Here is a 27,624-nt window from a genome sequence, read left to right on the forward strand (position 1 = left end):
TTGCGAATCAAATTCAATTTGTCCCAATTCAGTTGGTTTTGCTATTTGCAGGTAAAAACATTTATTAAAGAAAACATTTCAAAGTCTCAGCTGGTAAATGAAAAACATCCTCTTTTAGAACTATTAAATTTACCACCCACAAGTAAAAAGTTTATCGCTAAATTTGTCAGCTGCTTCATTATGTCCATGACATCAGCAGACAGTGTTAAAAGAGCATGGGAACAGGAAGTAAGAACAACAATACCCAATCAGCAATGGGAACAGACACTCTCTCAAATTCACAAATGCTCAATTAACAGCAGACATAGGCTCATACAGTTTAAAGTGATTCATCGTTTTTACTATTCTAAAGTTTTATTACACAAATTTTATCCGGATACATCTCCACTTTGTGATAAATGTAAATCTGCTGAAGGATCATTGTCTCACTCGTTTTGGGGATGTCCAATTATTCAATCATTTTGGTCCAGCATTTTCTTTTTTTACTCGGGGGTATATCAGAGAAAAATTGTCCCTGATAGGGATATGATCTTATTTGGGTGGTCTTCAGAAACACAAAAGCTTCCAAAACATATTAGAACTGTGTTGCTGCTTGGGACGGTTTTGGCCAAAAGACTCATTCTCAGAGACTGGAATACTCTATCTGCACCCAACTTCAGGAACTGGTTAAATGAACTTGTGAATGTAATGACTCTTGAAAAAATAAGATTTATAAACTCTACAAATATGAATAAATGGGAATTAACCTGGAAACCTTTACTGACATATATTGAAGCATAACTTATAGACATTTAAAGGAAAACTAAACTGCCATTTTTTTGTAGTTGTATTCCTTTTTTATTTTTTATTTTTATTGTTATTATCTTTTGTACTGATTCAACACTACATTTGTTTTTCTTGTGTCACTTCTGATATGGTTTACTTGCTTTTTTGTTCTGTTTTTTTTTTTTTGATTATTGTTTTGTATTGATCAAGCCCTGTAACTTTTCCTTTTTTTTCCCTCTAAGTGTGTACGGTGGACAGGCCCTCGGGAGGTGATCTTGTGAACACTTCCTGAGGATCCTTGATACCGAGGTATGTTCATCTATTTTGCTGTGATCTCGATAGCCTGCTGATCGTGAGCCGCAGCGGGATGGATGGATATATATGTATATATATATATGTATGGATATATATATGTGTGTGTGTATGTATATATATATACAATATATGGGTATATTTTCTAATAATGTCTGTACTGTAAACCTTGAGTTGTTAAAATTCATGTGCACCTCTCTCCTCAAGTGTGTATGTGTGTGTGTATGAGTGGATGTGACTGTTTGTCATTTTAACTGTAAAATCTAATAAAATATATTTGCACGAAAATATAAATAAGCTTGTTGTGAAAAATGAGGTGGACTTTCACCAGAAAAAGGTCAATTTCACAAGAAAAACTTTGAATTTTGTAAGTATTGTAATTAAAGTTGTAATTTTACTCAACCCAAGTCCAAATTTTACAAGAAAAACTGAACACTTGTGCAATATTAGATAAAAGTGTTAATTGTACTCAATAACAGTCAGAATTTTACAAGAAAAGCTTAACATTTTGGCAATTTTATGAAAATAAGCGGAATTCTACTTGGCAAAATTCTGACAAAAGTCATCATTTTACTCAAAAAATGTCACTGTTTTACAAGAACAACAAAAAGTCAGAAAGTTATGTAACAAATGTCACCATTTTGCATTAAAAAGTAATGATTTTACTTTAAAAAAGTAATGATTTTACTAGAAAATATTGCAATATTACAAAAACAGAAAGTATATGAGAAATTGTTCCAAATTTGATAAGAAAAAAGTTGACACATTGCGAGAAAAAGACTACTCTTAGTTTATCTATTTATTGTTTGTAAATGGTTTTTAGTCTTCATTATTTACTTAAAATTATTACAGTATGTCTCTATATACATATTTATGTATTTAAAAAAATAATAATTTTGGCTAAAGGGGGCGCATTTCACTTTCTTACACACACTTGTTATTACATATGTTGGCCAGAGGGGGAACTCTTCAAAATTTTTACACACACTTGTTATTTCATATATTGATTTAAGAGGGAGCACTTTTAAAACCAACACAGTCAATTTGAAAAAAATCCCTCCTTTTCGGGACCACCCTAATTTTGATAGATTTCACCACCAGGGGGTGCAAATGAGACATTCTCTATTAGATGCAATGCTTTTTCGTATTGGGACCATGATTTATGTCCTAACTTGTTCACACCTCCTCATATGGAAGGTACTTTTCCTTGTTAATGACTCAAAAAAAGTAGAAATACAAGAACACACACAAACACAAACACGCACACAAACACACACACACACAAAGCAGGACAAAACAAGAAGCTAACCACTACATCTTCAATGTAAAGTAGCAATAATCGATATAGATGTCGATATTATCAATACTTACTACAGTATCAGTATCAGTAAACGATAACAAAGTGGTTAGATCAATATTTTAATTATTTATTTACTTACTTTATGTACCGGTGTGTCAGCGCTCCATGAATATATTATACTTGTCAAACTCAGCTGTCAAAGAACACAAATCTAGTCAAATGACTTGATTACATTTCGAATTAATTAACTAAATCATTCATAGTATTTTTACATGTATTACATTTGGAATTAAAATCATACACATTTGTATTAAATGTGCCATCAATTTATTTGAATGTAAAATAACATCCATCCATCCGTCCATTTGCTACCGCTTGTCCCTTTCGGGGTCGCGGGAGGTGCTGGAGCCTATCTCAGCTGCATTCAGGCGGAAGGCGGAGTACACCCTGGACAAGTCGCCACCTCATCGCAAGGCCGACACAGATAGACAGACAACATTCACACTCACTTTTACACACATGTATTACTTAATTGTTTCATCCATCCGTCCATTTTCTACCGCTTGTCCCTTTCGGGGTCGCGGGGGGGTGCTGGAGCCTATCTCAGCTGCATTCGGGCGGAAGGCGGAATACACCCTGGACAAGTCGCCACCTCATCGCAAGGCCGACACAGATAGACAGACAACATTCACACTCACATTCACGCACATGTATTACTTAATTGTTTCAATATTTTAATATTCAATGAATTGTAAAATCATTGGACTAGATTTGTTAGCCCCGCCCACTGACTTTGATAGGTGAGTTTGACAGGAAGTAAATCCATGAGTCACTAACGTAATGATTCATGGAATAATTAAATAAACCTTGAAATCTTGAAATAATCGTGAAATTATTAATCAAATCATTAAATAACATCGGCAATATTTCATTGAAACGATCAAATAGGGAAATGTACTTTTGTATTTCATGAGTAATTAACATTTTAATTTAATTATTTACACAATTAAATGATTATCTGAATATTTATTTTTTTACTTAATTGGGTCCCATTTCACCCTCCATACAAAAGCAATTCTGAGGTTTATCTACAGATACATTCTGTGTGAATGTGTGTGTGAATGTTGTCCGTTTATCTGTGTTGGCCCTGTGATGAGGTGGCGACTTGTCCAGGGTGTACCCCGCCTTCCGCCTAAATGCAGCTGAGATAGGCTTCAGCAACCCACTCGACCCTTAAAAAGGGACAAGCGGTAGAAAAAAGGATGGATGGATGGACATTATGCACTCTCCACCCACCAACTGCTGAAGCTGAAACGCTAACCGGCGCATTCCCACTATTTGTATATTTCCCGAAGAAGGATACAGTCGATGACGCAGCCTCCTTGGATGTTGCCGCTCTCGGAGAAGTGAAGCTGGATGAACTTCCCGAAGCGACTGGAGTTGTTGTTGTAAACCGTCTTGGCATTTCCGAACGCTTCCATGATGGGACTGCAGAGAGACGGACACACTTTTATTAGTAGATTGCACACTTAAGTACATATTCCGTACAATTGACCACTAAATGGTAACACTCAAATAAGTTTTTCAACTTGTTTAAATCGGGGTCCACGTTAATCAATCCAATAATTCATCTGAACCAGAGGTCTCAAACACGCGGCCCGCAGGCAAATTGCGGCCCGTGAGACGTTACTTAGCGGCCCGCACCTTGATGTGAAAATTTAATGTCAGTGCGGCCCGCAAGTTTTATATGAATGGCGCTTTACAGCGTATATCCTCGATTTTTTCGGGAGACTCTCAATTTTCAGTGCCCCTCCTGGGGTAATCATCCTCCCGAATTTCCCCCAAAAAGCAATATTAAGGGGGCACCGTCTTTAGCGTCCTCTACAAGCGGTACAAACAGCGTGCCAGGCCAAGAAATCATGTTTTGATTTGGTCATGTTTTGTTTTTAGCACACTCAGTTCCTGTTATGCACTTCCTGGTTTGTTTTTGTTACCATGACTACTTATTACTTTTCACTTGTACCGCACCTGTCTCACGTTTTGGCACTCGCTCACCTGTTTTCAATAATAATGTCACTGCTATTTAAGCCATTCTGTTTCTGTTGTTCGTCCTGGCAACATCACCTCCTTCAAGCCCTCGATCACCTGCTACGCACCTTGATAAACATGCTGCTTTTCTTATACCCTTGTCGCAGTATAGCTCGGTTGGTAGAGTGGCCCGGCCAGCAACTTGAGGGTTGCAGGTTCGATCCCCGCTTCCGCCATCCAAGTAATGCCGTTGTGTCCTTGGGCGAGACACTTTACCCACCTGCTCCCAGTGCCACCTACACTGGTTTAATTGTAACTTAGATATTGGGTTTCACTATGTAAAGCGCTTTGAGTCACTTGAGGAAAAAGCGCTATATAAATATAATTCACTTCACAGTAAGTTTTCTTGTTATTTATGCCACAGTGCAAGTTTTTGTTTCATGTTTATAGTTCATTGCCTTTGTGCTAGTCTTTTGTTTTCATAGCCCAGTTTTTGTACCGCCTACTCAGTGGCCTGAGATCGGTAGGTTGGGAGTTCAAATCCTGGCCGAGTCATACCAAAGACTATAATAAAATGGGACCCATTGCCTCTCTGCTTGGCACTCAGTATCAAGGGTTGGAGTTGAGGTTTAAATCACCATAAATGATTCCCGGGCGCGGCACCGCTGCTGCCCACCGCTCCCCTCACCTCCCAGGCGGTCATCAAGGGGATGGGTCAAATGCAGATGACAAATTTCCCCACACCTGGTGTGTGTGTGACAATCATTTAAAAGGCCTGCCATTTCTGTAGTCTCTTTTAACATCAGGATGATTTCTAATCTAATGTACTGCACTTCCAATACTGTTTTATTATTTAATAAATTAAATAATATGATAATAATATTTTAGAATGATTAAATACATGATTAATCATATAAATCACTTTGTAGGTTTCAAGACATCGCCAATTTTGAAAGGAAGTTTTAAATATTTATGATATAATAACAGAGTATTTATATAATATTTAATGATTTATTGAAAAATTCTAAAATATTAATATACTTAGACTTAGACATTAAAGTTTGTCTAAGTCTAATAATATTTTTAATTTATTTAATAAATCATTAGACTTAGACTTGGACATTAAAGTTTGTGTAAGTCTAAGGCAAATAATATTTTCGAATTATTTAGTAAATCATCAAATATCGCATAAATACTCTGTTATTATATTATAAATACTTAAAACTTCCTTTCAAAATTGGCGATGTCTTGAAACCTACAAAATGGCTGGATATGATATCATACTTAATGATTTATTAAATAATTCTAAAATATTATTATACTTAGACATTAAAGTTAGTCTAAATCTAATAATATTTTGGAATTATTTAATAAATCCTTAAATATTACATAAATACTCTGTTATTATATTATAAATACTTAAAACTTCCTTTCAAAATTGGCGATGTCTTGAAATCTACAAAATGGCTCGATATGATATCATATTTACTGATTTATTAAATAATTCTAACATATTATTAGACTTAAGACTTAAACTTAGACATTAAAGTTAGTCTAAGTCTAAGTCTAATAATATTTTAGAATTATTTAATAAATCATTAAATATTATATAAATATTCTATTATTATATTATAAATATTTAAAACTTCCTTTCAAAATTGGCGATGTCTTGAAACCTAAAAAATAGCTGGATATGATATCATACTTAATAATTAATTAAATCATTCTAAAATATTATTAAACTTAGCCTTAGGCATTAAAGTTTGTTTAAGTCTACATCTAAGTCTAATAATAATAATATTAAACTTAATATAAGTTGAAAAGGATTAGAAAAATAATTGTATTCTGGGTTTTTTTTACGATTTACACAACGTGCCGACTTCACTGGTTTTGGGTTTTGCATATTCTGCATGTTCATGAAGAGGGTTTTTTAATACACCCAAACCTTCAGTGGATCTGGCCCTTTGTGTTTGGACTATCTACAACAGGGGTCGGGAACCTTTTTGGCTGAGAGAGCCATGAAAGCCAAATATTTCAAAATATATTTCCGTGAGAGCCATATCATATTTTTTAACACTGAATACAACTAAATGTGTGCATTTTTGAGTAAGACCAACATTTTTAGAGTATAATAAGTCTCTTATTCTTTTTAATAACATTGTTATTCTGAAGCTAACCAATAATAAATCAAATGTCATGTCTGTCGATCATGTTTTTGTTTGGCCATGTGCTGTTTGTCCTTTGGACTCTTTAAGTTCCTGTTTTTTTCCACTCCCTTGTCTGGTTTCCTTGGTTACTCATTTTGTCCACCTGTCTCTGGTGGACAAAATGCCCGCTCACCTGCTTCCCGAGCACTAATCGGAGGCAGTATTTAAGCTCGTCTTTGCCAGTCAGTCGCCCTGTGCTGACTTGTTTCATGCCTTGCCATAGTTTCGTGCTTCATGCCATGCCGAGTAAGTTTTGTTTGATTTATCTTCTTAGTCTGTTTATGCGTTAGCTTTGTTCCTTAGCCCAAGTTGTGCCTCCGCTGTGAGCGATTTTTGTTTGTATATTTTTTTAGTTAAAATTAGATCAAGTTTTTACCTAAATGCCATGTCCCGAGTAGTCCGTCTGCCTTCCTGGGAGAACGACCCCCATCGTGACATAAAATACTTCTTACCATTAATGCGACTTCTTGAACAGGTGCGGTAGAAAACGGATGGATGGATTTAAATGCATGAGAATGTTTTGTATTTTGCACGTTATTTTTAGCACTGTGATTACCAGCGAAATTATTCATAATTATCGCGTTAAGCAATGTCAGCTAAGATTTATCCGAGAGCCAGATGCAGTCATCAAAAGAGCCACATCTGGCTCTAGAGCCATAGGTTCTCTACCCCTGATCTACAACAATATTGTGTGTTATTTGTGTACCTGCTTTGCACGATGGCCTGCTCCACCCGCGTGGTCTTCTCAGATGGTGGCGTCCCAGCAGAGTTCTGGCTCATCACCGACAGGAACTGCAGCAACAGTTTGGTGCTTTCTGTCTTTCCGGCTCCAGACTCACCGCTGACACACACACACACACACACACACACATTAGCATCCGACGTTCCAATCTCATCCGACGCCGATAAGATCACGGGATCTAACCTGATAAGGACACACTGGCTGTCATGGCGCTTCCAGATGCAGCGGTAGCATTCGTTGGCGATAGCAAAGATGTGCGGCGGCAACTCCCCCAGCTGGTGCTTCGAGTAGCGGTCCACGCTCTCCGGGTCGTACAGACCTGGGATCTGCTTGTAAGGGTTGACGGCGGCCAAGATGCTGCCGATATTTGTCTAAAGAGAGAAAAACGTAAATGGAGTTTATTTGCTTCTTTGTCAGGATAACCGACCCCCAGGGGTCAAAGAGCGCGTAATTATCGTGTTCATGTTTTTAAACACCAGAACTATCATCCCAATCACATCAATTAGCTCTTTACTAACATAACAACACACTTTCTCTTTGGCCTTAATGTGATACAAAGGCAGTGTTGCCATGGTTACAGCATCCACGTCAATGGAACGCATTAGCCCTAATGAGGGGGTCAGCAACCCGCGGCTCTAGCACCGCCCTAGTGGCTCCCTGGACCTCTTTCAGAGATGTGTGAAAATTAAAAAATATATTTTGTATTTTAATATATTTTCTGTTGGACAAACATGAAACAAACCTTCTTAATTGTTAGAAATCCAGCTGTTTCTATTATACATGCTTCACTGGAGAATGCCGTTTTGTCCAATTAATTTCAGCAATCCTTGAACTCATTGTAGATTGTTCATATTTAAAACTTTCTGAGATGCTGCCACAGAAAGACGTGTTCAATGCCACTAATTCTTTGTCTCATTTTGTCCACCAAACTTTTTATACTGTGCGTGAATGCACAAAGGTGAGCGTTGTTGGTGTTATTGACTTGTTGGAGTGCTAATCAGGCCTATTTGGTCAGTGCATCCATCCATCCATCCATTTTTCTGCCGCTTATTCCCTTTGGGGTCGCGGGGGGAGCTGCGCGTAATTACCGTGTTCATGTTTTTAAACACCAAAACTATCATCACAATCACATCAATTAGCTCATTACTACTATAACAACACACTTTCTCTTTTGCTTAATGTGATACAAAGGGAGTTGCCATGGTTACGGCATCCACGTCAATGGAACGCATTAGCCCTAATGAGGGGGTAAGCAACCCGCGGCTCTAGGACCACCCTAGTGGCTCCCTGGACCTCTTTCAGAGATGTGTGAAAATTAATAAATATATTCTCTATTTTAATATATTTCCTGTGGGACAAACATGAAACAAACCTTCTTAATTGTTAGAAATCCAGCTGTTTCTATTATACATGCTTCACTGGAGAATGCCGTTTTGTCTAATCAATTTCAGCAATCCTTGAACTCATCGTAGTTTGTTCATATGTAAAACTTTCTCCGACGCTGCCACAGAAAGACGTGTTCAATGCCACGACTTCTTTGTCTCATTTTGTCCACCAAACCTTTTATACTGTGCGTGAATGCACAAAGGTGAGCGTTGTTGGTGTTATTGACTTGTTGGAGTGCTAATCAGGCCTATTTGGTCAGTGCATCCATCCATCCATCCATTTTTCTGCCGCTTATTCCCTTTGGGGTCGCGGGGGGAGCTGCGTGTAATTACCGTGTTCATGTTTTTAAACACCAGAACTATCATCACAATCACATCAATTAGCTCTTTACTACCATAACAACACACTTTCTCTTTTGCTTAATGTGATACAAAGGCAGTGTTGCCATGGTTACAGCATCCACGTCAATGGAACGATTAGCCCTAAAAAGGTGGTCAGCAACCCGCGGCTCTAGCACCGACCGAGTGGCTCCCTGGACCTCTTTCAGAGTTGTGTGAAAATTAGAAAATATATTTTCTATTTTAATATATTTTCTGTTGGGCAAACATGAAACAAACCTTCTTAATTGTTAGAAATCCAGCTGTTTCTGTTATACATGTGTGGAGATACACAGCCGACGGGCCCACAGCGGGCTGAGAGAGACAGACCTGGGCAGGATGGAGGCCAGGAGGCGGGGCATGAGGCGGCGAGGAGAGGCGTGACGCACACGGAGCGGCACGAGAGCGGCAATTTAAGTCAGGTGCGTACACCACACACCTACTCACAATCTTTCCATCTGCTGCTAGACCAGGGGTGCCCATTACGTCGATCGCGAGCTACCAGTCGACCGCGGGGGGTGTGTCAGTCGATCTCCAGCCAGGCTTTTAAAAAAAATAGACCTAAAAATTAGTGATCATCAATCTTCACCAAGACGTCACTTAAATGACATTCACGGTACCGGAGGGTCTTGTGAGATGACGCTGGCTGCTGCAAGTTCATTATTATGAAAATATGACCGAGAGGAAGGCGAGAAACACTTTTTATTTCAACAGACTCTCGCGCCGTACCTTCCGTCAAAACTCTAAAGGCCGACTGCACATTTCCTATCTTCACAATAAAAGCCCTGCTTCATGCTGCCTGCGCTATCTAAATACAGAGTCTCGGAAAACTGGCGTGCACAAGCGATCCCTCAGAAAGCTGGCGTGCACATCACTTGTGCACGCCAGCTTTCCGAGACTCTTATTTTGTTAGCGCAGGCAGCATGAAGCAAGGCTTTTATTGTGAAGATAGGAAATGTGCAGTCGGCCTTTAGAGTTTTGACGGAAGGGACGGCGCGAAAGTCTGTTGAAATAAAAAGTGTTTCTCGCCTTCCTCTCTGTCATTTTTTCATAATAATGAACTGGCAGCAGCCAGCGTCATCTCACAAGACCCTCGGGTGCCGTGAATGTCAATCAAGCAAGCTACGGAATTTGCCACCAATGTTTTTCTTGTAAAGTGTATGGAAGCTGGATGAATTAGATGCCAAAAACCAACCACTTTCATGTGGTATTGTACGGAAAGGACAACTTTTTTTCTCCTCCATTTAAAAATGTGGGCGTTATCATCATTACTGTCTGATTCCAATCAATGCAAGTCATCAGAATCAGGTAATACACCAACTTATATTCCTGTCTTTGTGAAAGAAAGACATCTATATGTGTTACACATGCTTGTATTATCATTAAACACATTTAACTTGTTTACAAAAATGTCTCTTTCATAAATAAATAAATATAAATGATATATATGAATGAGGTAGATCCCCTCGAGTTGGTCAATTGAAAAGTAGCTCGCCTGCAGAAAAAGTGTGGGCACCCCTGTGCTAGACTATAAGAGAGGCGAAGGAGGCAGCACGGAGGAGGAAACCACGGCCAGCAGACCAAGAGCGCGACAAACGACACCGAGAGCGAGATGACACACCCCCGCAGCGGACGCAAGCAGCTGACGCCGAAAGGCGTGTAACAGCGACAATAAGGCACAACGCGCGCACTGAAAACTAGCGTGACCAAAGTCAGGTTCGGCGCACTAGAAATGGGCGCGCCCGACTGGCCCGAAGACAGACCTAACGAAGCAATAAAGCTGAATCAAACCTGCTATGATGCGTCGTGTGTCAAGTGTCCCCGCAACACACACGGTGATGGCAGGGAGTCCGTCACAACATGCTTCACTGATGAGAGTATTTGGAGAATGCCGTTTTGTCCAATTAATTTCAGCAATCATTGAACTCATCGTAGTTTGTTCATATGTAAAACTTTCTCCGACGCTGCCACAGAAAGACGTGTTTAATGCCACTACTTCTTTGTCTCATTTTGTCTACCAAACTTTTTATACTGTGCGTGAATGCACAAAGGTGAGCGTTGTTGGTGTTATTGACTTGTTGGAGTGCTAATCATGTCTATTTGGTCAGTGCATCCATCCATTTTCCTGCCGCTTATTCCCTTTGGGGTCGCGGGGGGAGCTGGTGCTTATCTCAGCTACAATCGGGCGGAAGGAGGGGTACACCCAGGACAAGTCGCCAACTCATCGCAGGGCCAACACAGATAGACAGACAACATTCACACAGTAGGGCCAATTTAGTGTTGCCAATCAACCTATCCCCAGGTGCATACTGAGATATTCTTCATCTCAGTATGTTAATAATGACTGAACTAATTAAGTACATATTACAAAACTGTTGTGTTACTCATTCACGGATGTCATTTTGCTATTTTGCTGTAAAGAAGGTCAGTGAATGAATGTATATATTTGTGGGCGCTCTGATGTGGGAAAGCGGTAGGATTAAATAAACTTTGCTTCTTCCTACTCCTTTTCGGACATGATGTATTGTGTATTGTGAAATGATGAAATTGCCTGATGTATAAAGTTGTAGGTATGTCATGTTCGAAATAAACTAAGAAAAGAAAAGAAAAGAAAAGAAAGAAATCGCTTATGCATTACATCTTTGTCATTAGCTAATCAAGTTCAGATTGGACATTGGAGCATTTTAGGGCTGTCAAGATACAACTTCTGATATGATACACATGTTGGAGCCTTGAGTATCGACCAATACCGATATCGAACCGATACGATATCAGCATGTATTATACATATTTCTATTGTTGTGTAGTGTGGAATGGCTCGGTTGGGAGAGTGGCCATGCCAGCAACCTGATGGGTTCCTGGTTCGATCTCCACCTTCTAACCAACCTAGTCACGTCCGTTGTGCCCTTGAGCAAGACACTTCACCCTTGCTCCTGATGGGTCGGGGTTAGTGCCTTGCATGGCAGCTCCCGACAGCAGTGTGTGAACGGTTGTGTGAATGGGTGAATGTGGAAATAGTGTCAAAGCGCTTTGAGTACCTTGAAGGTAGAAAAGTGCTATACAAGTAAAACCCATTTACCATTAGAAAGGGTGAAATGAGTAAAACAGAGATCAAAGATAGGACAAGTCGCCACCTTATCGCAGATGTTCTATCTACACTCCTGTTAAAATGTAATAATCACTTATTCTACTGTTGTTTGATACTTTACATTAGTTTTGGATGACACCACAAATGCAGGTATCGACCAGATACCAAGTAGATACAGGATCGTACATTGGTCATATTCAAAGTCCTCATGTGTCCAGGGACATATTTCCTGAGTTTGAAAACATAATATGATTTTAAAGAAAGGAAAAAAGATTTTGTGACGATAGAAAATATCGATGTAATCATTGTAGTATCGACTAGATATGCTATTGTACTTGGTATCATTACAGTGGATGTCAGGTGTAGACCCGCCTATGGCATTTGTTTACATTCAGGGTGCTAGCTTGCTGTTAGCTGTTAGGTATCGTAGCCTCCTACGGCGTGTAGTGAAGCATAGCTATTCCTCAACCTGCAGGGATGATACTTGTAAGAAACTTACTTTATTTGTCGCCATGGAGGCAAAGATGAGTGATTTAGAAGTAACTAAACACTGCGGACTGCGAATGGACGTTCTTCCTGAGGGCGTTTCAGTGTTAGTTTAGTTTCTAGAGCAAAATGCATCCGTTCTCCCTTTTCTGTCTACACACTGTGTCTGCTCGTAAGTACTCTGTGTGTGTGCGCTGCCGAACATGCTCCTCTGCTCGCAAAACCAGCAATGTCATGACGCGACGACGCGCCGTCACGCCCGGGAATCGGTACTTTACAAACAGAGAATAGTTCCGTTTTTTGGTTCATTAGTACTTCAGTACCGGTATACTCTACAACCCTACTCCATACATACATTTATTATTTTTTAATTGTTTTTTCTGTGTCATTTATTAGGGTTTTCATTTTTTATTGAAAGAATAATGATATCATTGATACATTTTCAAACTGAGACTCACTGATTTTGGCAAATTTTTTGTGAAGAACATATATCAGAATACATATTTAATGACCAGACACCATACACCCCCCTACACATTTATGTCTATTTCATATAAGATGTCCGGGTCCACTGGAACCGGGGCTAATAGAAGTGTGGAAATTGATGTTCTGTGTACCACACACACACACACACACACACACACACACACACACAGAGTGGAGGACAGAGTGTAGGTACGCAGACCATCAGAAAGTCAAATGTGCGACAAAATGAGAGCAGAAAGTGTGGAAATACAATATTGCAGCTTTCACGGCAAATTTCTTCTCCCTACAACCCTCCCACCCCCCTCCCCTCATTTACTTGTCATGATTAATACAGACGTTTTGTTAACGCTATATTATAAAAATATAACGCTATATTATAAAAATATAACGCTATATTATAAAAATATAACGCAATATTATAAAAATACATACGTTTTGTTAACGCTATATTATAAAAAAATTTGAAAAACAATTTACAAACACAAGCTATGGGATGACATAAGAGGAAACGTGACCCCGGAAGTAAATGCGTCATCCCATAGCTTGTGTTTGTAAATTGTTTTTTAATTTCTTTTTATAATATAGCGTTAACAAAACGTCTGTATTTTTATAATATAGCGTTATATTTTTATAATATAGCGTTATATTTTTATAATATAGCGTTATATTTTTATAATATAGCGTTAAGAAAACGTTTGTATTAATCATGACCCCGGAAGTAAATGGGGGGGGGAAGGTTTTTGTAGGGGGGAAGAAATTTGGCGTGACACAACCTTGCCTGTGAACCACATGTGCAGAAACACAAAAGAAAAATCCCTATGGGATGCAGAAACTGGCAGAGAAATTTTCCGTGCAACGTTTATATTGTTGTTACTCAGCCAGCGTTTGTGGGTCTGTTGGACCCATTGCATTTTGTGGCTTTTAATGCCTCACAGTCAAACACATTTATGTTAAAATACTGAACAGACGTTTATTTTTGCATTAAAAGCTACAAAATGCAACGGGTCCATCAGACCCACAAACGCTGGCTGAGTAACAACAATATTTGACAGTGGTTAACTTCTTTTTACACTTGCATGACAATTAACAAAAGTTTATGTATAGTGTGTCTACATCTTATTATTAACAGTGGTTGACTTATTTATACACTTGTAGCGTTAACACGTCACTTCGAACATTGTCACGGGACGTAAAAGTCCATTGATAAAGAGACAGTTTGACCCTGGAAGAGATTATTTCTTGTGGTATGAGGATCATGCTTACGTAGATGTTGTCTTTCTGGTAGCGCTGGTACAAATTGTGCATGATGGCCGCCTCGTGGAGCTCGGCCAGCGACGACATGTCCTCCACGCCGTGGATGCTGGACGGGTGCATGGCGCACACGCGCTCCCTGGTGACCTCGGCCTGCTGTAAGTACAGCGCCTGCAAAAAATGGAGCCAATACATTAGGTACACCCAATTTGCCGTACGTAGACATATCATATATTCGGTCTATGGCAAGTGGTCATCGAACAATGGGGTTTTTATCACCAGCTGACATCATAAAGGTCACCTATTCAACTTGTTTAAGAATAGAAACTTCGGCCTTTCAAGGAGTTGATTGTTGACATGTCAAATCAGTGTGTGTGTGTGTGTGTGTGTGTGTGTGTGTGTGTGTGTGTGTGTGTGCGGTGGTAACAGATGCTAGGGTCACTCTCTTGGCACTCTCACAACTTAAATGAATATATTTCACTTGGCTAGCTTTTACTGCAGAAAAAGCTACTTGGAAGCAGGTTTTAAACAGATAAACATGCGTATTAATATTGTAATATCAATACAAACTGTGTGGCATATCAGTTATTAAAGCTTCAGTGTGTCCACTTGGGCAGTCATTCATTCATCACGACAAATGTCATGCTGTTAAACAGTGGGTGTGTGTGTGTGTGTGTTTACAGGATGTCATTCTGACAGGAGGACACGCATAAATTAACGCGCCTCTTAGTCACGACGCTTTATCACTTGGAGGGCAAATATATAATCAGAATATATTTTCTTTATTTTTATTTTTATTCATTTTTAATTAGTTTTTACTATAGTAGTTTAATACAGCAAGGAGGCTTCATACATGTTCCATTTTTTAATGTACTTTTTACTGTATATAGAGTAATATTTTTTTATCTCGGATAGCAGTTGTATGTATTATTTATTAAAACTATTAACGTAGCGGGCAACGTAAGAACTTCCTTTATTTACTCTACAATTATTTATATCTATTTTATCATACTATTGTACCCTTTGTCACGTATAGTATAACTCATTTAATAACAATAATTAAAAGAAATAGAAGGTAATAATGTGTTAATAACAATAATGGTGTTTTAATAATAATACTAAAAATATGATAATGATAATCAATAATAATAGACTCCACAAAGAAAATGGTGACCCATAAAAAAATATAATATTATTAGAAATAATAATAATAGTAATAATAATAATGATAATATTAGAAAAATAATAAAACAATAATAGTGCACTCCACAAATAATTGTAATAATAAAAATAACAATAATAAAATAAAATAAAAAAATTATATATATAGACACATAAATAAAGAAAAACAATAATAATAATACCAACAACAACACTAATAACAATAATCCTCTCTACAACAGAAATTTTTACCTAAATGTATATTTAAAATTTAGTTTTTTTTGTTTTTTTTAATTACTTTAATTTTGTTACAATGGCTGAAATATTCTTTACAGTATATGTTTTACATGTTTATATCTCTATTATATATTATACAATTCAACACAACTGTCAATCACGCCAGTTTACAATAGATAGATAGATGGATGGATGGATGGATGGATGGATGGATGGATGGATGGATGGATGGATGGATGGATGGATGGATGGATGGATGGATGGATGGATGGATGGATGGATAGATAGATAGATAGATAGATAGATAGTACTTTATTGCTTCCTTCAGGAGAGTTCCTGCAGGAAAAATAAAATTCCAGCAGCAGTGTACTGAGTTGAGATCAATTTAAAAAGTAAAAAGTAAATAATGGGGGTATAAATGGAAACAAAATAGAAAAATATTACAATAAGAATAAAAATAAAAAGTAACAATGGGAATAAAAATCTAACAGTAAAATAAGAATATAATAAGAGAAACTAGGCAGTAGTTATTGTTTTATGTATGTATATTTTATGTAATGTATATTACCTTGTAATATACATTACACAGTAATTTCATATGTTTTATATAACAATACGATACAGTTCATACAATAATATACAAAATAAAATAAAAAGACGCGGTCTTATTCATGAAAGTATTTAACTAAATTGTATTGTCTAATATTAACTTAACATGTTTGTGTTAAGATCAGATTAAAACATGCATTTTCAACTAATAAAATGCAATGAATTGCAAAAACACACCAGCAATAATATTAATTAAAGTCAATGTTGAAATGTCAGATCAACATTTTCTTGATAATGTGATAAATACCAGTTTTACTTTCTCATAATTACTAGGAACTATAATCACAATAATACACGTACACACCTGCTACCTCCCTGGAAGTGTCAATCAAAAAAAGAGGATATATTCTATATAGACTGTGTAATGTTGTGGCTTGTGGATAACGTGATATATTAGCCTTCATAAAATGTGAATTATAAATGTTTTTACGTGTGAAACGAGGTCCTCTTTTTAGTTCTTGTTGCAGATTGAACGCCTTTTTAAGCCTTCTGATGTTTGGATGTGTGCTTTGCACGATTCAGGCGGCGACGAGCCAAGAGGTCATGTGACTTGACGCGTTAGACCAGAAACCGATGTATGCAGAATGAGAGTGGAGAGAGAGAGAGAGAGAGAGAGAGAGAGAAAGAGGGAAAGAGAGAGGAGAGCCCTCGGCACAGTGACCTACATTCTCTTCAGCATCCCAGGATATCGCATATTCATAATCATCTTTTACCTGCAAGCTGGCTGCACTGACCTCAGATCAGACGTACACTCGTCTCATTTCATCTCATCCGGCAATCAGGAAGTGGTTTATGGCAAAAAGGTATAATTCTCACCAATGCAAAATGGACTTTAAAATCTAACGATAAGACCGAGGAACATTTGATGTTGGTTCCCATAGGAGATCATGAAAACTTCAGGAAATCTTTCAGGTCTCATCGTGTAAAAGCTCCAAAGCATTCACACATAAAGTTTTCTACACAAAAATATATATATTTATTATAATTCAACTTATAATTATTATTACTTTTGGTGCGCTCTACCTTCCACATTTTTCATCCAATTCAAACCGTCCCAACTTCAAAGTGTTCAGCCCATTAGGGAATCGTGGGCTTTCCCTTGACGAATTCCAAAAATTCCCAGATCTCCCAGAATTCCAGGTTTTCCGGGACATTGTTCCAATTAGGGATGATGTTCGTTAAAAAATTATCCAGTTCGATCCTTTTATCGAATCCTCTTATCGAACCGATTCCTTATCAAATCTCTTATCGAATCCAGAGTCATACCAAAGACTATAAAAATGGGAGCCATTACCTTCCTGCTTGGCGCTCATAATCAAGGGTTGGAATTGGGGGTTAAATCACCAAAAATGATTTTCGGGCGAGGCCAGCACTGATGCCCACTGCTCCCCTCACCTCCCAGGGGGTGAACAAGGGGATGGGTCAAATGCAGAGGACACATTTCACCACAATTAGTGTGTGTGTGACAATCATTGCTACTTTAACTTTAACTTAATAGGTTGTTGTGTGTGCACTGAGTTCCAAAAGCCATAGATGTTATATGACTGGAGGATTATGGTGCGCCCTGTGGTCGCGAAAATACGGTATAGTGGCTTTGATAACGGTAACCGGTTTTCAAAAAGGGATTCGAATCCATAGAATCGGTTCCTTCCTTATCGAACAATCGGGAGAACCGGTTTCGAACATCATCCCTAGTTCTCATTCAAAATGAATTGGCCATTTTGCAAACTTTCACCATTTCCGCATTTTTCAACCTATTCAAACCTTCAACACATTCCATCCATCCATCCATTTCCTACCGCTTATTCCCTTTTGGGGTCACGGGGTACGCTGGCGCCTATCTCAGCTACAATCGGGCAGGAGGCGGGGTACACCCTGGACAAGTCGCCACCTCACCGCAGGGCCAACACAGATAGACAGACAACATTCACACTCACATTCACACACTAGGGCCAATTCAGTGTTACCAATCAACCTATCCCCAGGTGCATGTTTTTGGAAGTGGGAGGAAGCCGGAGGACCCGGAGGGAACCCACGCATTCACGGGGAGAACATGCAAACTCCACACAGAAAGATCCTGAGCCTGGGATTGAACCCAGGACTGCAGGACCTTCGTATTGTGAGACAGACGCACTAACCCCTCTGCCACCGTGAAGCCCCAACACATTCCACCAGTCTGTAAATTCAAACTATCATTTTTCCAAGTTAAAAAAAAAAATCCAGGATTTTCCAGAATTCCTGCTTTGCCAAAGCCCTATTTCTACCCTTTTTTCTGGCAACTATTCCTTCCACATTTTTTCAACGCATTTCAACCATTCCACCGTCAAAACATTCCTCTTAACCAGGACCATTCCTCAATTCAGCATCTTATTACTTCAACATTTCTCGACCGATTTGAAGAATTCCAACACCAACCATTTCAACTCATTCAAACCATTCAAGTTTTTTTCATTTTCAAAAAAATTCCAGCTTTTCCCAAAATTTCCAATTTTTTCTGAATTTCCAATTGAAATCACTGGGACATTGGCCCGGATCAGGTCCGCAAACAGTTTTGTTCTGACCCCGGGATGAGTTTGCTACGTATAAAAATGTATCTGAAATGTTTGATACATTTGCTGTTCTAAATGTGTCCACTGGATGTCGTAATAGCAATTCTTTGTATCTTTGTAGATGATGGTACATATGTACAAAATAAACCACATGATGTTAGTACATCAGTCAAGGAAAATGAGCAAGCTGTTCTTCCAGGGATGCGTCGGACAAGAACACAGCATAAGGTAAGAAATAACTATTCATTAAACTAATAAAACAGGCTAGAACAAAAATACTGGTGCTAGGCAGAAAAGGCAAACAAATGGCGCTAGCATTAGAGCTAGGGAAATAAACAGACACACTAACACTTGGCACAAAGGCACGAAAAGGGAAAACAAAACAATTAGCATGAGAGCTAGGAATAAACACAAATGCAGCGCGAGAGCTAGCGAGTACAAACATGGAAACAAAGTCGTCATCTGTTGCGTGAAAGCAAATTAGGATCCGAGAATGAATTAACAAAAGGGGCAGTCTTAAATACGGCTGTAATCAGTAGAAAACAGGTGTGCGTAGAAAGCAAGGGACAGGTGAACTAATAAGCTACCATGGTGACAGAACAAAACAGGAACTAAGGACGTCAAACAAGGGAATGTGAAAAAGGAACAAAGCTACAATACGTGATGATCCGACCATCCGGTCATAACACAAACTACATAAATAACATTGTGTAATTTGATTTAGTTAAAAAAATTTTGTATCTTACTAGATTGAAAATTAACACCAATGAGTTGACTGATAAACATTATCACATAATTTATTCACACAATATAAATAACGACAAACAAAGATAGAATACTATTCACCGCAACATGTAAGTGTAAAAAACAACAACATTATGATTTGTACAATTTCAGAATGTTCTTGTTCTATTTTTAAACTAAGAAAATAATCGGAAGTTGTCTTTATTTTAAAGTTATCGTGCCGTGATTTTACCAGTCCGGCCCACTTGGGAGTAGATTTTTCTCTAAGTTGCCCCCGATCTAAAATGAGTTTGACACCGCTGGCTTAAAGGGGAACATTATCACAATTTCAAAAGGGTTAAAAACAATAAAAATCAGTTCCCAGTGGCTTGTTGTATTTTTTGAATTTTTTTTTCAAAATTTTACCGGTCCCGGAATATCCCTAAATAAAGCTTTAAAGTGCCTTATTTTTGCTATCTTCGAAACCACTATCCATTTCCCTGTGACGTCATACAGTGCTGCCAATACAAACAACATGGCGGTTACCACAGCAAGATATAGCGACATTAGCTCGGATTTCAGCGGCTTAAGCGATTCAACAGATTACGCATGTATTGAAATAGATGGTCGGAGTACGGAGGCAGATAGCGAAAACGAAATTGAAGAAGAAATTGAAGCTATTGAGCGAATAGCTATTGACGCTATTCGCCCTTAGCGTGGGTGTACCTAATGAAGTGGCCCATAGCATGGCTGCCTTATTAGCATCACCGGTAAAATGTGCGGACCAAACGTTTAGTACTTTCGCATCTTGTGACACTGGAGCAACTTAAATCCGCCGATTGGTAAGTGTTTGTTTCGCATTAAATGTGGTTATCTAGTTTCAAATGTACATACAGCTAGCGTAAATAGCATGTTAGCATCAATTCGCGTAGCATGTTAGCATCGATTAGCTGGCAGTCATGCCGTGACCAAATATGTCTGATTAGCACATAAGTCAACAACATCAACAAAACTCACCTTTGTGATTTCGTTGACTTAGTCGTTGCAAATGCATCTGCAGGTTATCCATACATCTCTGTGCCATGTCTGTCTTAGCATCGCCGGTAAAATGTGCAGACACTCTGGCACATTCAATGGGGGTCTGGCGGAAGATTTCTTGCCAGTGGTGCAACTTGAATCCCTCCCTGTTAGTGTGGTTACACCCTCTGACAACACACCGACGAGGCATGATGTCTCCAAGGTTCCAAAAAATTGTCGAAAAAACGGAAAATAACAGAGCTGAGACCTGGTGTTTGTAATGTGAAAATGAATATGGCGGGTGTGTTACCTCGGTGACGTCACGTTCTGACGTCATCGCTAAAAGACCGATAAACAGAAAGGAGTTTAATTTGCCAAAATTCACCCATTTAGAGTTCGGAAATCGGTTAAAAAAATACATGGTCTTTTTTCTGCAACATCAAGGTATATATTGACGCTTGCATAGGTTTGGTGATAATGTTCCCCTTTAAGGGATTGTGTAAAGGAGACTAAAGAGTGTTATTTCATGTCTAAAGAGCTCTTATAGAATTGAAAAAGCACATTTAGAAGGTTATTAACAGGTTTTTCAGATAGATAGATAGATATAGAGATAGTACTTTATTTATTCCGTCAGCAGAGTTCCTTCACAATCCCATTCAAGATCAAACAAACATTACAGGGTGACAGAACAGGATCGCTGATGGGTCTGCCGGCTTCCAGCGCCCCTTAGAAAAATGATGAGATACAGGTAAACAGGGGGGGGGGGGGGGGGGGGGGCGTAGAACACATGAGGGAAATATCAAACATCAAAGAACACAGAGGACATTAAAGACATTAAAGCAGCTGATGCAACCAGACATTTCTACATACAGCTATGAATACAAAAGTAAAAGAAACATGTCCACTGTGGTGGCCTCTGCGGTGTTCCACGCCATTGTCCGCTGGAGTGGAGGGAGCATGGCCAGAGACAGGAGAGCAGACCCAACAAAGCAACCAAGACAGCAGACTCCACTCTCGGCCAGTGTCCAGTCCGCATGGATGAGCGAGGATACGTCCAAGGTTCATGATCTAGTTATAAAAATATTCGGTTTATAGTAAAAAATTTCTGCGTCTTCGAAATTAATTCAACATGGTCAGACCCGGAACCAATTAACATTAATAAACAAGCGCGTTCTGTAAAGTAGTTAACCACAAAAATACAAAAAAAACCCTCTCCCTCGGTTCAGTAGTGTTCTACTGAGCAGCCTGGATAGCCCACCTATGTTGCATTGCATGCCGTTTAGGATTCTGTGGGCATCATCACACTTCTCATTGCCGTCCTAATCTGGGGTGGCCTCATACATACAAAATAGAATAAAAATAAAATTAAAAATGCTTGTTGGTCTTGATTCAATTGTGTTTCATCAGTTCATCAGCAGTGAGGCGGCTAAAAGGCTTTTTTATGCCATCAAGCACACGTTCTATTCTGTCTACTAGGGGAGAACTGCCTTTCCTGTCATTTTTAGCATCACACACACACTTTTTAATGTGTGTGTTTGCGTTTGTGTGTGTTTTTTGTCCAATTATTTAAAGAGTTAGGAAACGCATGCACGCATCCTATGTGGATGTTCAACTGATGAATGAGACTAAAGTGGGTCACTTTACATAATTTAAAACCAAACATTTATGTACTTTTTAGACATTTATAGCCTTGAAATTGTGTACGGGTGTGTGTGTGCGTGTGTGTGTGTGTGTGTGTGCGTGCGTGCGTGCGTGCGTGCGTGCGTGCGTGCGTGCGTGTGTGTGTGTGTGTGTAAGGCCTCCCCACAGCATATTTCCAAAAATCCAGGTCACGTAACACACATTTCATCGCTAACATAGTCACTGAATATTGTGTGTGTGTTATTAATCAGAATGTTGTTGTTTTTTAAAAAATAGCTGGTTATATGAGCTAACTAACATAATGTAGCTGGTTAGCTACAACGTCAGACTATCAGCAAATGGACTTCACTACAATTTGCGACGTTTAATAAATGATTAGATGAACAATGTTTAGAATGTTGTTTTTATTTCAAAAGTCTCTGGTCATACCAGCTAGCTAATCTACTTTCAAAATTAACATGAGTTTTTTTGTTTAAAATGTTATTTTTATTGTAAAAAAGCTGTTTATACGAGGTAGCTAACAAACTACGACGTCAGACTATCAGCAAATGGACTTCACTGTAATTTGCGAGAAGTAATGAATGATTAGACAGTTAATCTCATTTCAAAATGTAGATGAACCATGTTTAGAATGTTGTTTTTATTTCAAAAGTCTCTGGTCATGCCAGCCAGCTAACACGGAAACTACAATCTTAGACCGGCGGCAAAGAAACTTCACTACAATTTACTAGATTTAATGCATAATTAGACATAGCTAATCTACTTTCAGAATTAACATGAGCTGTGTTTAGAATGTTGTGTTTTTTTTTAAAACGAGCTAGCTAGCATGTGATGCTAGTGACATGTGATGAATGATTAGACAGTTATTGTAATTTCAAAATGTGGATGAACCATGTTTAGAATGCTGTTTTTATTTCAAAAGTCTCTGGTCATGCCAGCCAGCTAACACGGAAACTACAATCTCAGACTAGCATCAAAGAAACTCCACAACAATTTACTACAATTTGGAATGATTAGACAGCTAATCTAGTTTCCAAACGTACATGAGCATTGTTTAGAATGTTGTTTTTATTTCAAAATAGCTGGCTATACGAGCTAGCTAGCATGAATGTAGCTGGCAAACTACGACGTCGGACTATCAGCAAATGGACTTCACTATAATTTGCGAGAAGTAATGAATGATTAGACAGTTAATCTCATTTCAAAATGTAGATGAACCATGTTCAGAATGTTTTTTTTATTTCAAAAGTCTCTGGTCAAACCAGCTAGCTAACACAGAAACTACAATCTTAGACCGGCGGCAAAGAAACTTCACTACAATTTACTAGATTTAATGCATAATTAGACATAGCTAATCTACTTTCAGAATTAACATGAGCTGTGTTTAGAATGTTGTATTTTTTTTTAAAACGAGCTAGCTAGCATGAATGTAGCTGGCAAACTACGACGTCAGACTATCAGCAAATGGACTTCACTACAATTTGTGACATGTAATGAGTGATTAGACAGTTTATGCAATTTCAAAAATGTAGATGAACCATGTTTAGAATGTTGTTTTTATTTCAAAAGTCTCTGGTCATTCCAGCTAGCTAACACGGAAACTACAATCTCAGACTAGCATCAAACAAACTTCACTACAATTTACTGACATTTCCTGCATAATTAGACATGGCTAATCTAACTTCCAAATGTACATGAGCTTTGTTTAGAATGTTGTTTTTATTTCAAAATAGCTGGCTATACGAGCTAGCTAGCATGAATGTAGCTGGAAAACTACGACGTCGGACTATCAGCAAATGGACTTCACTATAATTTGCTAGAAGTAATGAATGATTAGACAGTTAATCTCATTTCAAAATGTAGATGAACCATGTTCAGAATGTTGTTTTTATTTCAAAAGTCTCTGGTCAAACCAGCTAGCTAACACAGAAACTACAATCTTAGACCGGCGGCAAAGAAACTTCACAATTTACTAGATTTAATGCATATTAGACATAGCTAATCTACTTTCAGAATTAACATGAGCTGTGTTTAGAATGTTGTATTTTTTTTTAAAACGAGCTAGCTAGCATGAATGTAGCTGGCAAACTACGACGTCAGACTATCAGCAAATGGACTTCACTACAATTTGCGACATGTAATGAGTGATTAGACAGTTTATGCAATTTCAAAAATGTAGATGAACCATGTTTAGAATGTTGTTTTTATTTCAAAAGTCTCTGGTCATACCAGCTAGCTAACACGGAAACTACAATCTAAGACTAGCATCAAACAAACTTCACTACAATTTACTACATTTCCTGCATAATTAGACATGGCTAATCTACTTTCCAAATGTACATGAGCTTTGTTTAGAATGTTGTTTTTATTTCAAAATAGCTGGCTATACGAGCTAGCTAGCATGAATGTAGCTGGCAAACTACGACGTCGGACTATCAGCAAATGGACTTCACTATAATTTGCGAGAAGTAATGAATGATTAGACAGTTAATCTCATTTCAAAATGTAGATGAACATGTTTAGAATGTTGTTTTTATTTCAAAAGTCTGGTCAAACCAGCTAGCTAACACAGAAACTACAATCTTAGACCGGCGGCAAAGAAACTTCACTACAATTTACTAGATTTAATGCATAATTAGACATAGCTAATCTACTTTCAGAATTAACATGAGCTGTGTTTAGAATGTTGTATTTTTTTTAAAACGAGCTAGCTAGCATGAATGTAGCTGGCAAACTACGACGTCAGACTATCAGCAAATGGACTTCACTACAATTTGCGACATGTAATGAGTGAATTAGACAGTTTATGCAATTTCAAAAATGTAGATGAACCATGTTTAGAATGTTGTTTTTATTTCAAAAGTCTCTGGTCATACCAGCTAGCTAACACGGAAACTACAATCTCAGACTAGCATCAAACAAACTTCACTACAATTTACTACATTTCCTGCATAATTAGACATGGCTAATCTACTTTCCAAATGTACATGAGCTTTGTTTAGAATGTTGTTTTTATTTCAAAATAGCTGGCTATACGAGCTAGCTAGCATGAATGTAGCTGGAAAACTACGACGTCGGACTATCAGCAAATGGACTTCACTATAATTTGCGAGAAGTAATGAATGATTAGACAGTTAATCTCATTTCAAAATGTAGATGAACCATGTTTAGAATGTTGTTTTTATTTCAAAAGTCTGGTCAAACCAGCTAGCTAACACAGAAACTACAATCTTAGACCGGCGGCAAAGAAACTTCACTACAATTTACTAGATTTAATGCATAATTAGACATAGCTAATCTACTTTCAGAATTAACATGAGCTGTGTTTAGAATGTTGTGGGTTTTTTTAAAACGAGCTAGCTAGCATGAATGTAGCTGGCAAACTACGACGTCAGACTATCAGCAAATGGACTTCACTACAATTTGCGACATGTAATGAATGATTAGACAGTTAATCTCATTTCAAAATGTAGATGAACCATGTTTAGAATGTTGTTTTTATTTCAAAAGACTCTGGTCATACCAGCTAGCTAAGACAGAAACTACAATCTCAGACTAGCATCAAACAAACTTCAATTTACTTCATTTTATGCATAATTAGACAAGGGTTTCCCTGCTTAGGCTGTTGCCCCCGCGACCCGACCTCGGATAAGCGGAAGATGATGGATGGATGGATGGATGGATGGATGGATGGCTCTCGCAGCCAAAAAGGTTCCCGACCCCTGGATTAGGGGGTACTTGAATTAAAACAAATGTTCACAGGGGGTACATCACTGAAAAAAGGTTGAGAACCGCTGTTGTAGAAGACGCTCCAGAGTGTTTCTCCGAGCAAGGCACAGCGGCGATGTCGCATGGTTTTAACGTTCGCGTTAGGATTCGCTATCAAATATTTAAGCGACTCCAGCAGGGCGGATGTTTGAAAGTAGAGGAGTGGGGGAAGGGGGGGGTTGGGCAAATTAAACGCATTCATAATCAGGACTAACGAGGAGAGGACGTATGATTCTTAGCTTACTATCGACTTACTGTAATTCTAGTGGTACAGTAAACATTCATTTATTGTGAGTGTACTTTGAGGGGAGGATTGAAACTCTTGGCGGCTGTCTATTATTAGCAGCCAACTGGAGCACATTTGTGTGTGTGTGTGTGTGTGGTGTGTGTGTGTGTGTGTGTGTGTGTGTGTGTGTGTGTGTGTGTGTGTGTGTGTGTGTGTGTGTGTGTGTGTGTTAAATCTAAAGTGCAATGTGTGTGGGTTTTACAGATTAGATGAGCGCACGCATGCTCACGCTCTTAATGAGATTTTAAAATGTTGAATGACATTATTTTGGCGGAGGACGTGGCATTAAAAGGTTGTGGTTATAAGGGGGTGGGGGGGGTGCACTTGAGGGGCTGACATCCCATAAAGTTCTCATTTGGCGGCGCTCTAAAAGGTCATTGCGTGTCAGAGCGGGAAGGTAGAGGTCCTCATCCCGCTTCCAAAGAAAAAACTCATTCAAATCAATGAAGGAAAGAGTCCTTCATTGATTTCATAGCTCGGTTGGTAGAGTGGCCGTGCCAGCAACTTGGGGGTTGCAGGTTCGATTCCCACTTCCGCCATCCCTAGTCACTGCCGTTGTGTCCTTGGCAAGACACTTTACCCACCTGCTCCAGTGCCCACCCACACTGGTTTAAATGTAAGTTAGATATTGGGTTTCACTAAGTAAAGCGCTTTGAGTCACTAGAGAAAAGCGCTATATAAATATAATTCACTTCACTTCTTTAGCGCCGCCCTAGTGGCTCCTTGGAGATTTTTCCAAAGATGTGTGAAAATGGAAAAAGATGGAAAAAAGTTAAAGTACCAGTGATTATCACACACACACTTGGCGAAATTATTCTCTGCATTCAACCCTCGATCACCCCCTGGCAGGTGAGGGGAGCAGTGAGCAGCAGCGGTGGCCACGCCCGGAATCATTTTTGGGGATTTACTGTAACCCCCAATTCCAACCCTTGATGCTGAGTGCCAAGCGGGGAGGTAATGGGTCCCGTTTTTATAGTTTTTGGTATGACTCGGCCGGGGTTTAAACTCACAACCTACCGATCTCGGGGCGGACACTCTAACCACTAATATTAAATACAATCATAAATTCATACAAGATGTATAAGTAGGTCAGGACATTTAGGGGCCAAAATAGCCTGGACATCATTTTTCAGAAGGGTTTTGTAGCATCTTTAAAATTCTAAAAAAAAAAGTACCAATGAGTGTCACACACACACACTTGTTGT

At 38.6% G+C, this 27,624-nt stretch overlaps 1 protein-coding gene across 1 annotated transcript in view; it reads right to left on the bottom strand.

The window, feature by feature from the left end:
• The window catches only part of myo10l1 (myosin X, like 1), a 135,198-nt gene that overhangs the window by 61,290 nt on the left and 46,284 nt on the right, over nucleotides 1–27,624 (bottom strand). The window contains exons 3-6 of the mRNA XM_061896116.1: nucleotides 14,441–14,599; nucleotides 7,538–7,725; nucleotides 7,319–7,453; nucleotides 3,741–3,865 (exon numbers count right to left, since the gene is read on the bottom strand). Of these exons, the coding sequence (XP_061752100.1) occupies nucleotides 3,741–3,865; nucleotides 7,319–7,453; nucleotides 7,538–7,725; nucleotides 14,441–14,599 (607 nt within the window). The remainder of the gene's footprint in view (nucleotides 1–3,740; nucleotides 3,866–7,318; nucleotides 7,454–7,537; nucleotides 7,726–14,440; nucleotides 14,600–27,624) is intronic.

Source organism: Nerophis ophidion, linkage group LG03 (assembly GCF_033978795.1).
Source record: "Nerophis ophidion isolate RoL-2023_Sa linkage group LG03, RoL_Noph_v1.0, whole genome shotgun sequence".
Taxonomy (NCBI): domain Eukaryota; kingdom Metazoa; phylum Chordata; class Actinopteri; order Syngnathiformes; family Syngnathidae; genus Nerophis; species Nerophis ophidion.